This window comes from Convolutriloba macropyga, chromosome 9 (genome assembly GCF_964194025.1).
Source record: "Convolutriloba macropyga chromosome 9, txConMacr16.3, whole genome shotgun sequence".
Classification (NCBI taxonomy): Eukaryota; Metazoa; Xenacoelomorpha; order Acoela; family Convolutidae; genus Convolutriloba; species Convolutriloba macropyga.
The window spans coordinates 22,052,697-22,069,611 of NC_134476.1; the positions used below are offsets into that span (position 1 = coordinate 22,052,697).

Consider the following 16,915-nt stretch of genomic DNA (forward strand, 5'->3'; position numbering starts at 1 on the left):
TATTGATGGCCTCGTCTCAATGGTGTCAAAGTATTTTCCTAACCACATTACCACTCCACCTTTTTCCGACAACCAGAATCTAAAAGGCAAATCCCAAACCGCTTGCAACGCCCAACCTCTCAGTAGAACAAGCAATGACGACATAACTTGATCCTCATTCATTTGTAACACGTCTACACCGTCTAGGTAGTACATTCTCCAGACCACCCACTTCGGAAACCTTCCAGACTGAAAATACTCTACAAACGGAAACGCACTCCAATCCATTATTACTAAATAATTATCAATCTCTTTTTCTAATCTACTTTTTCGTTGTGTTTCTCAACTCTAACTCTTTCTTGTCTGGCTTACAGTTTTCACTGGCTCAGAAGATTTCTTGGCCTCTCGCTTCTGCTTAGACCAACTCCTCCACTAAAATCAGTAACTACTGTACCTCTAACCTGACTTAATCTGCTTTGCCAATCTATACTAAAATTCTGCTGCTGTTGAACTACCACTGGCCTACTTTGCAAACTTCTCTTTGCTCTCTGCCTGTTTGAAGGAAAGATTAAACCTGTGGAAAATCTCTCTCTCTCTCTCTCTCTCTCTCTTTCTCTCTCTCTCTCTCTCTCCCTACCCTTTCTCTCCCTCTCACACTCTCTCACTCTCTCTATCTTTCTCTCTACTCTTGCTAGCCTCACACTCGCAACTGTCAATGGCAAGTACCAGCTTACCAACTTCCTGTTTCAAGCTCTTGATACTCTGAACTTGCCTTCTTTCCTCAAGAACAACAAATTACTAACAATGACAGTCTTGATGAACTTGCTCTCCTATTTTTTCCCCTTTAGACTACCTCTAACTCTCTACTGGCAACTCTCTGTTCACCTTGCCTCACAAATCTCTTGATCTCGGCCAATGCCCTGTAACAAATTTCACTAAGAAAGCGGACACTCTACACAAACTCCGCCTCAAGCAACTTTCGCTCTCGACTAAGTCAAAACCCACTAAACTCTAATCTCAATACAAACTAAATGTTAACAATACCCACAGTCAAATTTCCATTTCAACTGTAAACTGCTCTGCACACTCGCATCCTCTTTCTCCCTCTCTGTCAAGACCCAACTTGACTCCGTCCACGGGTTTCTCCTTCTTCTTCAACCGTCTTTGCACAAGTCAATTCTCCTTCACTCGTCAATTGCTTTAGCAAATGCCACTATTGTTCAACTGCCAACACCACAGTCGTCCAGCCTCTCCAACTGTCGAATTGCGCCACTGTAAAATTTTTTACTTTGCTTAGGCTGACTAGCTGGGGACCGACTAGCGTCCGAAACTAACAAATTGAAAGGGGTGTTTTGATGGCTCTCAGACTTCTATTGGAGGGATATTTTGTCCCCACGTTGCTCTTGTTGGCTATCGAAACTCTAGTTAAAATAATGAATTGATATGAGTAATCAAATAACATCATAATACTGAGCAGGAAATGTAAAACATCACAAAATCAAATAAAAAGTCAACAAGAGTTTATCATAAAAAATAGTTTTTTAACTTTGTGACAAAATTCGCGACAATAGAGCTTACGAGCTCTCAGTTAGGCCGCCTGTTCTCAATGCGGTTCTTCAGTTTTTTTCGGTGTTCTGATTTCCAATTGCGCAAACTGTTGTTCTGATTTTATCAAGTCAGTTCAACTCACTCAACAATGTTTTTGTTATCCCAACTTCTCTACAGGTCGACTCCTGAGCTACAGCTTTTATTATGGTACTGTTTTGGTATTGTTGTTGTTCTACTCCTTAATAACTAATCAAGCAACAAAGTACACGATTGATCAAAACAAAAGAATTTATTCACTTCGCATTATGGACCACGTTAATTATGCCTCTCTTACGTTAAAATTGATGTGACTTCAATAAACAATTGAATAACCTGAACGCCTACCAAGTTTCACACACTGAGGTAAATTACCTGATGATAACTACTTTTTGTAGACTTGGTCCCCCTCAGAAAATCAATTTTTCCCCTGCTCCACGTCTACGTCCACCAGTTTTTGTTTCAAATATATCCTATTCGCGGAATGGCGTTGAATCGCAAGCCAACAACCTTATTAAGAATTTGTAGCAAACCAATTTTTCAAAAACAAATTCTATCACTTCCAATTGCGACACTTTTGAGAGAAAAAAAGGATTTCCCAAAATCTAAAGGGGTTGTTTGTTTCCTAAAGTTATGTTTTACAATCTCAATCTTCAAAACTTTAATTAAGTTTTAATAGTTTACAATTAAAAAAATTCAATTATTTGAAATATATCAAAATCGAAAGTTGACTGAACAGTTCTGAGCTCTATTTAACATAAAGTTTGATTACATAGTAAGCATAATCACAGAGCGAAGTATTTAGTATGATGTTTGCGTACTTCAAATTATGCAATTTATTTGCTAATTAAACTTTAAAAACGAAACGAGTTTTTAAACGTCACCACTAAAAATTGCTAAAAAGATGTAATAATTGCGGTGAATTTGAGTAAAAGTGTAAGATTTGCGTTCAATGCGATGAATGCGGTGAAAAAAAACTTTTAAGCGGAGAAATTAATTTTCACCAAACAAGCGGTGAAAAAAACTTTTCATCGCTACCAGCAAAAGGTGGCGAAAAAAAAAATTTCACTGCTAAATTTGCAAATGTTACAAACATTCACCGCTAATTTCAACGCTTATCTTAAATTCACAGGAAATATCATTGAAGTAAAGGACGGATGGCGCAGTGGAATAAGAGGTTGTTGACATGCAGAAGGCGAGTACCTGACAAATTACTGAAACTTTTCTTTTAAATAGTTTTCTTTTTGTCTGGTATACCTAATGAATTAACGTAACTCTCTTTAAGATCTGTATCTGAAGACTGTTTGACTGCAATCCTATAACTATGTGCTTGAAATAGTTTTCTAAATCTAGCATTTTTGTTTACAACACTTTCTGTTCGGAGCGGTGAAAATTTTTTCTGATCACTCATGCGATAAAAATGAAAATTTTTCCGCAAAAAACCGCTAATGTTGAAAAAATCATTTTTACGTATCCCTGTTGGTGCCTCCGTATTAATCCCTATCATATCGCAGTAACTGGGAACGCTTGAGAAAAGCCCAGTTGAGAATAAAAATCAAAAAGTCTAAGAGAAATATTTGATATTGTTTACTCCAATTTTAATGCTTTGGTTGGTAATGTATCTTTAGATTCCAAAATTCGGTAGTTTCGGCTCTGATCATACAAGGAATAAAAATGCAAAGTCGTTTTTATCGTTTTTCTATAAACCAAACTTATTGAAAAATTTACTGTGTTTAGAATTTAAAAATTACAGACTAGGTCGCATCTAAAGATTACATCCCAGGTTGAGGTCCAGACCAAAGTGGCTTCTGATCAGACCGTCCCAGACAAAACCGACCTCTGATCAGACCGACCCAGACTGAAGTGTCCTCTGATTAGACTATCATGCGCTTGAAGCCCGTGTGCGCTTAAAATACGCTCGAAAACCTCCTCTGATCAGAATATTGTGCGCTTGAAAGTCATACGCTGATCAGATTAGTTTGTGCTCGAATCCATCCCTCATCAGACTGAAGTGCGCTCCAAATAGCCTCTGATCAGGCTGAATTGCGCTCGAAGTTGCCTATGACCAGACTAAAATGCGCTCGAAATCACCTCTGATCAGACAAAACTGCGTTCGAATTTGCCTCTGTTTAGACTAAAGTGCGTTCAAAATAGTCTGATCAGAGAATGATTTTGAACATGAACAAATCTCTCGATATCGTTATAATATATTCATTTCATGAATATCAGTGTTATCAATCTTATATTCAACCAATGAAAATCCGATCCTAAAAGTATTGCTAATGAAAATAAAACCAAAAAAATTGCTCAAAAAATTTATTGAGCATGTCATTTATTTATGCTCTTAACTGAATAAATGAGCTTAGACAGCTTTGCATAAAAGCGTCTTGATCTTTTCTTAAGTGGACCAGTAGTTGCTATCAGCTGGACACCTTGGTTCTGATCAAACCAGTCAGATTTTCAGATGGAGTTCTGATCAGAATGTTGTTTTATTGTTGACTCTTACCAGAGACAACAAAGGTCAGTAAAAAACCAAAAAAAAAACTTGAAAAAAATTTCGCTCGACTTGGTCTCTGGTCAGACTAGTGTGCGCTCGAATCGGCCTCTGATCAGTCTAGTGTGCGCTTGAAACTGCCTTTGATCAGACTGTCCCAGACCAAAGTGACCTCTGATCAGACCGTCCCAGACCAAAGTGGCCTCTGATCAGGCAAGTTCCAGACCATTGTTCAGACAAAAGTGCGCTCGAAGCCTTTTCCAGACCACGTAATTCGAGCGTACCGAGAACATGTGTGCGCTCGAAGATGGTCTGATCAGAGCTCAATTCGGTCTGGCCACTTCGACTTGGGATAACTACCAAAAATTCATGGAAACTTCTCGTGACTTGGTATGATGACAACAAAAATTGGAAAGAAATTTTTAGTTCTATTAAAACTGCCAATGAGAATCATGGTTCGATTCGCTGCGGTCCGAAAACCAATTTGTAACTTTTCCATTGCGTTGCAGTTTTTAGAAGTCTTATATCGTCGTATGACTACCCAGTTTGAGACGCCAGACGGAAAGTCGATATGTCCAGACCGTCCCAGACGGAAAGTGCTTATGTCCAGACCCTCCCAGACGGAGAGTGCCTTTGTCCAGACATTCAAAATTGCATATGTCCAGAATATCGTGCGTTCATTTTTTCCAGACCGTGTAATTTTGAACGCACGATGCCACCTGGTGCATTAATTTCGGTCTGGACATATCGATTTTCGGTCTGGCACCTCAAGCTAAATCCGAACGTTCATGGTAATTTCAAAAAGGAAACTGGATTTAACCTGAACATAATTCACAACCAAAGGTACATGTGGCCACCGTGAATCAGTGCTCAATCGTCCATCTACACTGGCATTATTCTGATACGTCACTGAAAGACTCTGACACTAGAGTCCGGGCTGCAAAGTTTCTCATTAATGCGTCTAGTCCTGTCTTTGACTTCGAAACTGATTTTAAATTTGCCGAAAGTGTAATGAAACACTTTTAGGTTAACATTATAATAAATCATGAGAAACAAACAAGAAATCCAGTTCAACATTTTTTGACCTGTCACGCATCCCGGGTTGATGTGTCATCGCTAAAAATTGCTAAAAGATGTAAGATTTGCGGTGAATTTGAGTAAAAGTGTAAAATTTGTGTTCAATGCGATGAATGCGGTGAAAAAAACTTTTAAGCGGAGAATTTTTTTTCGCCGCTTGAGCGGTGAAGTAAAACTTTCACCGCTACCAGCAGAATGCGGTGAAAAAAATTTTTTACCGCTAAAATTGCGAATGTTACAAATATTCACAGCTAATTTCAACGCTTATCTTAAATTCACAGGAAATATCATTGAAGTAAAGGACGGATGGTGCAGTGGAATAAGAGGTTGTTGACATGCAGAAGGTGAGAGATTTGAACCCATGTACGCCAGTTTCCTTTTCGTAAGAAATCCGGTGATTGCGGTGAAAAAAAAGTTTTTAACCGCAAAAATTCACGCATTCAATGCTAAAGGATGCGGGCGCTTTGCGGTGCAAAGAGTTTTTCTTCGCCACTATTCACCGCTAATCTTACATTATTTTGTGACCAAACCTCGACCCGGGATATATATCATTACATTAGGAACATCTATTAATATGTCATAGATTGCTTAGTACCTGAAAAATTACTCAAATTTTTCTTTTAAATAGTTTTCTTTTTGTCTGGTATCCTTAATGAATTCACGCAACTCTGTTCAAGATCTTTATCTGAAGATTGTTTGACTGCAATCCTATTACTATGTGCTTGAAATAGTTTTCTAAATCTAGCATTTTTGTTCAAAACGCTTCCTGTTCGAAGCTGTGAACATTTTTTCTGATCACTCATGCGATAAAAATGAAAATTTCGCCGCAAAGAACCGCTAATGTTAAAAAAAATCACTTACATGTATCCCAGTTGATTCCCCCGTATTAATCCCAATCGTATCGCAGTAACTGGGAACGCTTGAGAAAACCCCAGTTGAGAAGACAAATCAAAAAGTCTATGAGAAATATTTGACATTTTTTACTCCAGTTTTAATGCTTTGTTTGGTAATGTATCTTTCGATTCAATAATTCGGAATTTTCAGCGTTGAGGTATCCGTTAGGGTTACAATTCGGCGAAAAGAATTGAAAATTAAATGGAAAACAGAAGTTGAAGCAGTGTATAAAATGTGCTCTAGTTACCCTATCAACGGGTAGAGACTGGGTAAAACTTCTGATTGCACTTTGAAGCCCCGCTCTGCTTATGGTCTGCATGAACAAATTGTACTCCTCACCCGCAACCAGTGACGTCATCGAGTAGCCCGAGGAGTCGTATGTAATGCATGGACATCCATTTGCCGCTGGGGACGAGGTTATTTTGATTTCCTGGAGAACAATTAAATTTTTGTATCAAATGGTACAATCTTTAGTAATGTACGAAGCATGGGAGCTCTCCATTTTCACCCGTGGGCATTTGTTTTTTCATCAACATGATGTATTGTGAACAAAGAATGAGGCCTGTTTTTGCATTGATCATGGTCTATACAGAGCTTGATAGCAGGTGGGACTAGCCGTATTAAAACGCATACCATTAAAAATAACATTATAACAATCAGTGTGAAATACAATCGATATTAAAAGAGTAATTGGCTTCGGTCATTAGTAAAAGTATAATTGTTAACCTTGTACAACCCGATGACTGTGTATTTCATGCGAATAGAATGAGAGTCGAACACTCTCGAAGTGGAATCTTCTGTCACAGGAGACGGGTAAGTGGATTCCTTGAATGTTTGGGTTCTTTGAAGTGGGTTCGATCCTCGACTTTTTGTAATCAATAGTAGGTTGTAAGTCTCACCAGGAGTCATACTGTTCAAGGTTCTACGATTTGTTAGCCTAAAAATAGAAGTGCATTTGAGCTTTGTGTCTGCTCTATAATCGAAAGGCAAGTGGGAAAAAACTAAAGTTGTGATTCAAGAGCTCTGGTCATCCCAATCGAGACAGGTTGACTATCCCGTACAATTCTGTTACTATCTGGGATAAAACTTCTAATCCTCCAATTTAATGCGCAAAACTGAAAATCTAGCAGAGTTCAGTAAGAGAACCTTGTTATCTTGTTGAATCTACCAGAAAATGGATCTCATGAATTATCGCACAAAGATCCTCCCTTCTTTTTATTCTAAATTTAAAGTGGAGTCTATTAAAATTTAAAGTTGAATTTTCGAACGTGTATTTTTATATTCCATTTTCACACAGATGTTTTCAGCAAATATTAAAGAAAGAAAGTTATTGCTTTCAAAATATTCGAATATATAAATTTTTCAATTCCTCTAGTCAGTACAAACAATGGTTGCCCTACGAGGTTATTGGGGTATTCCAATTTTGCTGCAGGATTCGGGTTATTGGGCACATATGTATTCCTGCATAAGGAGTCATTTTTGGGGTATCCAAAGATATTGTCATTTTCAGCATGACTTCAAAAGTTAAAAGTGAGAAAGCACATGCGTTGACTCCAAAAACACCAAAATGCAATTTCGAATGAGGGCTAAAATACTTCTAGGAGAGAGACATATAGTAAAACGGAACTGGCGTTTCGTAGTTTTTAACATGTACTTGGAAATACAGGTATATAAAAAATTCCCCTTCTTTTATCGCCATTGAATTGCTTTCTTATGCAGAAAAGACGCACATTATAATCAATTTGGCTGTTCTGCTTTGCGCCAACTCAACCTCACTAGAAACCAATTTTGCAAAATTCTCTACAGCAAAGAAAAATTGCATAAACAATTTTTTTTCGATCATCATAAGCTATTAAAATTGAGTTACAGTCGAAGGCTAAGGTTTTCATTACTAGCGTTCTCTGTTTTTTTTTTTCATTATACAAGCAATTTCAATTTTATTTTTGTTATAAATATATTTTTTTTTAATTTTCATGCGTTTTCTTTTTTGAAAGTTACAACATTTTGAAACTTTCCAAGGTTGTTGTTTGGATCAATAAAACATGGAATACCTGACATTTAAATATTTTTCTTAGTGCCATTTTCTGACTAGTTACTCGATTTGTTCACATACAAAAGTAAAATTTCCGCACTCAAGTTTTTATTTTGTACAGTAAACCTTTTTCATTAGATATTAAATATATTAAATACGTTAACCGACATTGGATCAATCAAACGGTGTTAAAAAGTAAAAATTTAATGTTCAAATGTTCAAAAGATATTCAAAATATAGTAAACTGCAAAATTTTACAGCTGGTGGAAATTCAATAAGTTTGCAAGAAAATTTTTGCTAGCCTAAAAATTACAGCAATCTAACCAAAATTGTTTTTACCTAACAATTTAGGTTACAAATGTTTGTAGTAAAAGTCAAATCAAGAATTGTTCCAGATTTTCCCACATCTAGATCTTCTTTTGGGCTACCAGATGCATAACAAAATGGCGCAACAAAGTCTGCTCATGAATTGAGCGTGATTCTTGCAAACATTGAACCACCATTTGGACATTAGAGGCAGATTAATTGATAATTTTGCAACATTGTGACGATTGAAAATTCGTTCCCGGGTCGAGGTGTCACCCCCATTCAACGCAAAGTTGAGTAATATAAGCGGTGAATGCGGTGAATTTTCATAAATCAGGCGGTGAATGCAGTGGAAATAAAATTGTATCTTCTGGTAGCGGTTCAATGACATAATTTCACCGCTGATTTTAACTCGATTGTGTGGGTTGATGATGACGAAATTTTGAATACCCGATGGTGAGGGTTTCTGGCAACAAATAAAAGGCAAATACTAAATTGCGTGGGCACCATGGTGATTTGTGGGCACAAGGCTGATCGCAAGAAAACTTTCTGAGAATCGACTGAACTTAGAAATGATTTCAGCCATGATTTCCCCAACCAAGCATACCTTTAATTTATAGACATCATTAAAAAAAATTATACAGCTGGTGATCCATACAAAAATTTTCTCAAAGCAGCTAAGTCTTCTCCACGAATCATCAGGAGTGTGAATTTTTCTTCAACTGTGCCTTAAAAACTATAGTTGTTCGACCAAAATGATTTTCTAATAAGTCCTAGTCTATTTCGTTTACGTTTGCTGCCGAAGTTTTATTTCTAGAGTTATTTATAGAGCCACTGTTACAACATCTCTGAACATGTTTGACCATTTTAGCCATTCTTTTGTATCTTCTTTGAATTAACAAAGTTTGAAGTTAGGCAGTCTTCAGGAGGCAAACTTGGTCTGTCCAAGAGGTCTGCTAAACACAAATGTGCGATGGCCCTGCGAATAATTTTAGCCAAGTTAGACCCGCTGTATCATACAAAGAAATTCAATTACCGAGAAAAAATAAAAAGTCAAATTAGCACCATTCAAATGCTAATTGTCAAACTCATGGGATGAGCTGAGTCGCCGACGTACTAGGCACACTTTCGAGGCATCTTCAGCTCAAGTAGTTTGGAGAATTTAGTCAACGTCGCTAAAGATACTTCCAGTGGGTGAGGAGCACTTTTTACATCTACGTTTTCGGTTTACAAAATGTTTGTCCATATTTTATTAGCAATTAAACTCCTTTAGTTTCTATGTAAGCAATTTCAGGAAATTTCGAGTGTAGAGACAACAAACCTGTAATCAAATGTAAATTTTCCTTCTGTGTTTGAGTACATCCCGGAATATTCAATCTCAATTTCACTCCCAGTTCCAGACTCGATTTGGAACTCGACAAATATCTTGTCATCTCCAGCCACCGTCCTCAGATTCATAATCTCCCCTGGAATTGTGGACTAAAAGGGGGACAAGCTTGCTTAAAGGAAATACCCATTATGATTTTTGAACTCGATCACGTAAACCAATCTTAAATAATGTAAAAACCAATGTAAAACTTTCTGTAAAATCTATAAACTTAACTCAACCCGGTTAAGCTCTCTACTTTTTAAAATGAAAATAAATTAATGATACTAATCGCCTTATATGTCGAAATTTTTAATTTCTTTTTTTCTTTGGGGGGGGGGGCAAATCTTAATTTAGGAATAACAATTTGATCGTTACTTCCGGTGAAAGAAATGACTTTGACCTTGATTTTTTGCCAATTTTGTTATTTGCAACCAAGAAACCATGTGGCCAACTTTGATAGGCATAATCCCTAGATTGCGTGCTTGGTTGATTTACAAGAAGCTTCGTCAAAAATAGCTTATTAATCTGATAACAGTTCCATTCACTTTATTTTATGGTCCATTCCGTTATCACGGAAAGGTTTTGTGACTAAAAGGTCTTCTTGTTATAAGAGGTAGAGTATAAGGAGAGAAAGATAGAAACGTAAAAATCCCCGATTACGAAACAACAGAAGCAAAAAATGTGATATCTCGACGCTTGTTTGTAGAATTGAACGCTCCAGTTTTTTTAAAATTAAAGATGTGGAGTTCATCTGGGGGCCCTCAAAACATTGTAGACGCATGTTCTCCAAAAGTGTTCATTAAAAAAAACAATGATGTTAATTTCACCCCGTCTAAACCTTTCAGCGCATCATTTGACCGTATTAAAAATTTTGCCACATAGGGATTTCTTGAAATAACTAAGAGACGGCAATAAAAATCTATAAGATTTCAAATTTATGGAACCAACAGTGGAAGTGCATAGACAATACTGATTGAGTCTCTCAATATTTCATTAAATATGGAATAATAGTTTTGTCTGCGGGCTTCCAATACTCCATAAACGAGCTCCGGAAAAACAAATTTGCAACATATATAAAAGAATAAAGCGAATTTTGTAAATTTCAATGAGCATTTTGAAGTCGAGAGGATGTGCTAAAACCCAATGGATCTCAAAAAAGCACAATTATAAGAAATTCAGGCCTCTACTTAGAACCTCACAAATGGAAGCGCAAAAAATAGAAAAAAAACTAACCGTAATTGAAATTGAGGCCACAGAGCACATATTGCGGTATATTACCTTGTCTTGACAAGAGGTAATTTTCTCCTACTTAGCCAACACAATCGCTACAAGGCCTTTCAAGTTGTATGTGAGAGCTATAAAAAAAATTGATGCATTTGAGTGTATATGAGCAAACTTTCAACGTTTCGTGTAATTCTATTAGAGGGTGTCACCTTCAGACTCTCGACGAGGCTCGACAGTATGGCATCTGTCGCCAGAAGGTCAATCAGCCCTAACTAATATCAAAACGAAAGTCAAGAAAATGATGAAGCAAGCACTACTTTGTCTCCTCTCTGATGTTTCCCCTCATCCGCTCTTGAAGGATTTGTCCCTTAATAAAGGGGCTTTGTCCCTGAATAAATTAAAGGATTTAGAAGCACAAGCACAAAACTTTGTTCCAAAGTACAAAAAAATGAATTAAACAACACTCTCGACCAATTTACAATTTTGAGACAACAAAGCTCCGAATACCTAAAATCAACTTTAAAATCTCTCGTTACAGTATCCCAACTGGCCTGGAAACTTCCAAAACTTCTTAAGAATTTCGGTCCACAAAACCAATTACTCTCAAACTCAGTTATCTCTAATTAAAAAATTTTAAGCAAAATAGTAAACACTGTAATTCATTTAAGTAATTGACACCACCCTAGGCGGAATTCCATTCAATAAAAAAACCGAAAGTCAAGTTTCCCAGTTTTATCGCTCAGTTTCCGCATGTCAGTTTGGCGCCAACCCGATTTTATCACAATCGTTCTTCAAGTACTGTTGTTCCCATGTATGAATAAGTCACTCATTAACGCTCCCTAAGATTGAACAATGGTTTGAGGTGTCTTTGCATGTCATTTCGTACAATGTTCTATACATGAAAACACAATCGAAAACCTAAATTTCCCAAAAACCAAAAATTTGATCTTAAGGTGTCAATTAGGGGTCAATCGTTAAAGATGATGGCTCAAGTTGAAAAAATTACCTATTGTCGCGGAAACTCCATTCAGAGGTGCACGTTACCACAAATTTTTCCGACCTAACTCTTAATTAGACACGAGCAGTTTATGGTAACATGTTTTGTAGGTGTTCTGCATGGGGGGAACATATTTATGGTAACATATTGTAGGTGTTCAAAATTCAAAAGGTCACATCTTGGTCATTTTTAGTATACAACTTAATTAAACTCCGATTTAATTGCTCTCTTTTGATCATCTGGCGAACAGCAGTGGCCATTTCGGGGTCATTCTCTCTAATTCCACGCAATTAACTCCCCCGCTGCTGGCATTTGCTGACTAACGCCTTTTGTCCTTTTTAGTTTGCAGGGGTTCGCAATCACTATCAGGAGAACCAGACTGTCCTTGATTTTTTTTAGAAGGAGACTTAAATTTAGTTGTGACCTATCTCGTATTCTTAGATCTCGCCATACTTATTGAGCTTTTCAATTGTTTAAAGTTTTTAGTTTACAGAGAAAGCAGTCGCAACTTTGTCTCATCAATCTAATCTGACAGCATCAATACTCTCAAGTTGTTTGTCATTGGTTAATTTTATCTATTTTAGACTTTTGATGAATTTTGTGCACATTTGTAGTCATAAGAGTTCGGTCCCGTAATTTTTTGGTTTCGAAAAAGTGGTTAAAATGGTTCAACTTATCTGCGATGTTATTATGTTAGATCTAACAATCTTAAATAGATTGTCCTAATTACGAGCTTTCTAAAGAGCCTACTTAAATGCTCATTTGCCGCTTAGAATATATAGAAATAATACCGCTTTATTTTTAATTCCATGTTCGCTACTGAAGGACTGCCCAAACGTGTCTAATGCGTGTTACTTAGCCGTGAAATGACGTACACACTTTAAGCGTTTCTGGCGCTGTTTTTATGACCATTACTTTTACCGTCTCATGTACTAGGCTTTTTCTGTAGCTACTCCAACAGCAAGTTCCTACCTAGTTTAATTGTGTCAGTTGTTGAGTCAAAGTACAAGGGAACATTGAATGATTGAGTTTTTGGGCGTGCTTGTTGTGCTGTTTGTAGCAAGACATATATCATGGGTTTTCATTCGAGGAGACAGACAGCTAAAAGCGATATCTGTGTCTGGCAAAAATTTTTCTTAGATGGGTGTGGAAACGTAGTTGTACGTGGGTGGTGGGGTGTGAGCGGTCATTAGTCTGTGCAAAAAGAAGGGATTTTTATCGGAGAGAAAAAAAGCAACGTTATAATCAATATAAATAAAATCAATATTCTTCGAGTCGTAAACACAAACTACTAATTTCGTACATTTGCTTACATTCGTTTGAACTGTAAAAACTTTTGAACTACTCTCATTGATTGGTTGAGGGCAAAAATATAAAGAAACTTGTTTGCTTTTCACATCAATACATACCTGATAGAACCAAGCATGGGCGCTCATTTTGCTGTTGCTCTCAGAGGTCAGTCTGACGGCGTACTCCTCCCCAGGGGTCACATAGGTCAATAGTACATCAGTTGTGGATGGAGCGGGGTAACTGCACCCTGACACACAGCTGCCCTCTGCAGGGATCAACCATAAGTGAAGTCTCTATAATAAGTATATGTTTTGACGCTGATCAAGTCACTGATAAAACCTGGCATCTAAAGAGTCATCTAAAACACGAGCATAGCAACTTATGATATCATACATTTCTGGCTGTCTGAAAGCTGGCACTACAGGAATCTGCCGTTTTTAAACTTGCTTCTGCATGTCTCAAGTCGTTTTAGCTATGTCAATGAGACATTACGGAACACATCAAGCAAGATCTGCGTTCTCGATGAGAACTTGAAAAAGTTTTATCTCTCCAGATTTTTGTCGGGATCTATTCTGTTTCTCCCCCAATCAGTGTTTTCTTATGCCCCCAATCACAGTGTGTTGTAATATCCCATGTTGACCACCTTAGACGAAACTTTGAAAACTTACTAAGACTTATACGGTGCCGTAGAATACTTACCAAACTTTGTACGGCACAGTATAAGGCCGTAATAAGTTTTCTACGGCACCGTACCCAATTGATGTAGTTACCAATTTCTAAAGTTTGCCTTCCTAAAACCGGTTTTAAAAACAACGCTCATCTTATACATGTCATTTTTTCATTACTTTTTGGCACTTTTCAAATCTTTGAAAAATTACAAAACTTAGTACGGCGCCGTATAAGGCCGTACCAAGTTTTGTAATTTTCCCAAGGTATTGTTTTCAAACACTATTTTGCTCTGCAGGTAGGCCTGACGCTAAAAAATTTTACCTTGAAACAGTTCGAAATAGCAAAAATCTGTTACGCCCCTTGTAAGGCCGTACCGAACTTTGGAAGTCTAATGATATCTTCTGCAATTATTGTCATTGATCAAACAGAAAAGCGTTCAACTCCAGAAATTCATCAAAAGCATCAAAAATGAGAACTTGTTCCAAAGAAGACCAATGCTTACGTATTGTGTCTCAAAAAATATTAGCTGCGAATTGAAGTTCGGAAAAACAACAGATTTGCGGTTTAAGTGGATCAAACAAAATTTGCACTGTTTTACACATAAAACTGGCAGTCGCACCCACACACAGCTGGTGATTAGATCCCATACTGCAGGCCCAAAGTTTACAGTAAACTAAAGAAGAGTTTTTTTAATTGTTTGCAGTCGGTTCAGTTAATTGTGCTCTAGTTTCTGTAAAAAATAAATTTTTAAATTTTTGGCGCCTTTAAAAATTCATCAAAGATTTTGGTGCCATTTCCTCTTGTCTGTGTCTTGTCTATTAAATATCAGAAATGAGACTATTGAATTTAGTTTTAATTGGTTCCTAATTGGTGAGAGAATTACATTTAAGTTTCACAACTTTTTCGTTAGTTGAGTTTCTCACTAATATCTTTTGTAGTTAATGTCAATAATCAACCAGAAAAACGTTTAACTCCAAATATCCATCGAAAACGTCAAAACTATAAAATTCTTTTTTAAACAAGACAAATGCTTATGTGTTATGTCTCAAAGAGAGGTTAGCTGTAAAATGATGTTCGAAAAATAAAAGTCTTGCGATTTAAGTGAAGAAAATAAAATTAGCACTCTTTTTACTATGAAACATTCAGTACCACTTACATAGCATTTTACATAAGTTACTTAATACAGGCCCACAGTTTATAAGAAAGAAAAGAAGATTTAAAGTGTTTGGTTTGCGTTCTGTTCAATTTAATCAAATCTGGTTCCAGAAAAATCTTTTTTAATTCCTATTTTGGCCCATTTGAAAATTCAGTTATTTTTGAGCATCCACCACAACACGAGTCTTCTTGCAGACCTACAATCTGAATACTTAAACTAAACTATTTACAAGAATGATTTTGGAAGAATCTTCAAATGCGCAACGATAAATGCTTTTGACCTCTTTAAAAAAAGTGAATCAAGGTATTATATTTTTTTGAACTTCTCTATAGCGTTGGCATCTCAATTGCTAATTAACATAGGAAATTCGGGCGCCTAAGTTGTTCCTGCATGCAATGTAAATTGTTTGTCTGGAAAATTTGTTGTTGAACGGTTTTTCAATTTGATTCCTGAAAACAATGTCCAATCAAAGAATTTATTGGCTGAGGTGTGCTTTTGTAATCGAACAGCTTTTTCTGAGTACAATTTGTAATTTCCAGACAATACCCAGGCCCTTTAAGTTAACTATATCAATGATTCCTGCTAATTCAAAATATTTTCCATTTTCATTAATTTGTCAAATTTCGGTGTATGTTGTTTTGTATCAAAACTGATGAAGCACCTTAACCTTCATGACGAGGCGGGAAACTTTTTCACATCTTATCATGAAGGTTTGACTCAACCATGAACGCAAAAGGGTTCTGAATTTACTCCCACAAACACGCTAGAGGAGTCGTTTAACGCCGTCAAGAATGTTTTTGTGCATTTTTGAGCTATAAATATAGCTGAATAAATGGAGTATAATTGAGAAATTTGTTAATATCTGCTGAAGTACTGTACCAAATTTGTTCAGATTTTGTTGTTGCTATATCGCACGCTACTATGTTAAAAGTAGCAGGTACGCCTCAGGGGCGTAAAAGTTATTTGCCCACTAAGGTGAGGGGATAGATCTTGCATCTGTACTGAACGCTCATTCTCACGGGTTCAGATATATTTTGAGATGTGCAGTTGGAGCGAAATTAAGTTTCAAAATGCACCGGAAAGACAAAGATCCACAATACTTCAAAACATGATCACTAATTCTAAGTGAATCTGGGCTGAAAATTCAATTCACGAGGGTTTTCTCCGGCATCAAAACTTTCCTTCTAGATTAAAATTTCAGTTACCTGAATGTTCCGGAGATTTTCCATAAGCAAAGTGTTAGAGGAGAAAATGTAAGTTTTGGATAGCTTTGAACAGAAATCAAGTCTTTGGCTTTTACCTGGTAGTGTGAAGAGTGAACGATTAGCAAACCTTTTCTATTATTTTTGGACCTATATTCAGATCAAATGTCAAGAAAAGGCCATACGATATGTTCCTCAAATCCAGTTTTGGCAGGCAAAACTTGGCAAGCCCTGAGCAGGAAAAAAACACTACTCAGTTTTCTCTGTCCAGATTTAAGACTTCTTCCAATTCAATGAGAATCCCTCAACTTAATGTGTGATAACGCAAAAATGGCCAACAAAAAATTCTTGAGAAATTCAATAGACTGTAAACCAAGGGTTTACAGTCTATTGAAAAAAATTTTATATTAAAGTTCATATTTTCTAATTTGCAATACCTTCCCTTTTTCAAAAGGTGCTTCTAAACTCAAAAATGGGTTGCCTTAAAATTGGCATCCAAATATACTTATAATTTTAGGACGAATGCAAAGTAACACATACAGAAAATTTTAAGAGCGGCTGAACTAGGTTATAGGTTGTCAGTTTATGAGTTTTTTTTTGTAAACGAGAGTGTGTTTTCAAACCTTTTTATATATACACATT

The 16,915-nt window shown here is 36.6% G+C and overlaps 1 protein-coding gene across 1 annotated transcript in view; it reads right to left on the reverse strand.

The window, feature by feature from the left end:
• LOC142346155 (uncharacterized) overlaps positions 1-16,915 on the reverse strand; it is a 132,420-nt gene that overhangs the window by 39,089 nt on the left and 76,416 nt on the right. Inside the window, exons 13-16 of the mRNA XM_075398664.1 lie at positions 13,366-13,539; positions 9,688-9,845; positions 6,755-6,965; positions 6,276-6,458 (exon numbers count right to left, since the gene is read on the reverse strand). Of these exons, the coding sequence (XP_075254779.1) occupies positions 6,276-6,458; positions 6,755-6,965; positions 9,688-9,845; positions 13,366-13,539 (726 nt within the window). The remainder of the gene's footprint in view (positions 1-6,275; positions 6,459-6,754; positions 6,966-9,687; positions 9,846-13,365; positions 13,540-16,915) is intronic.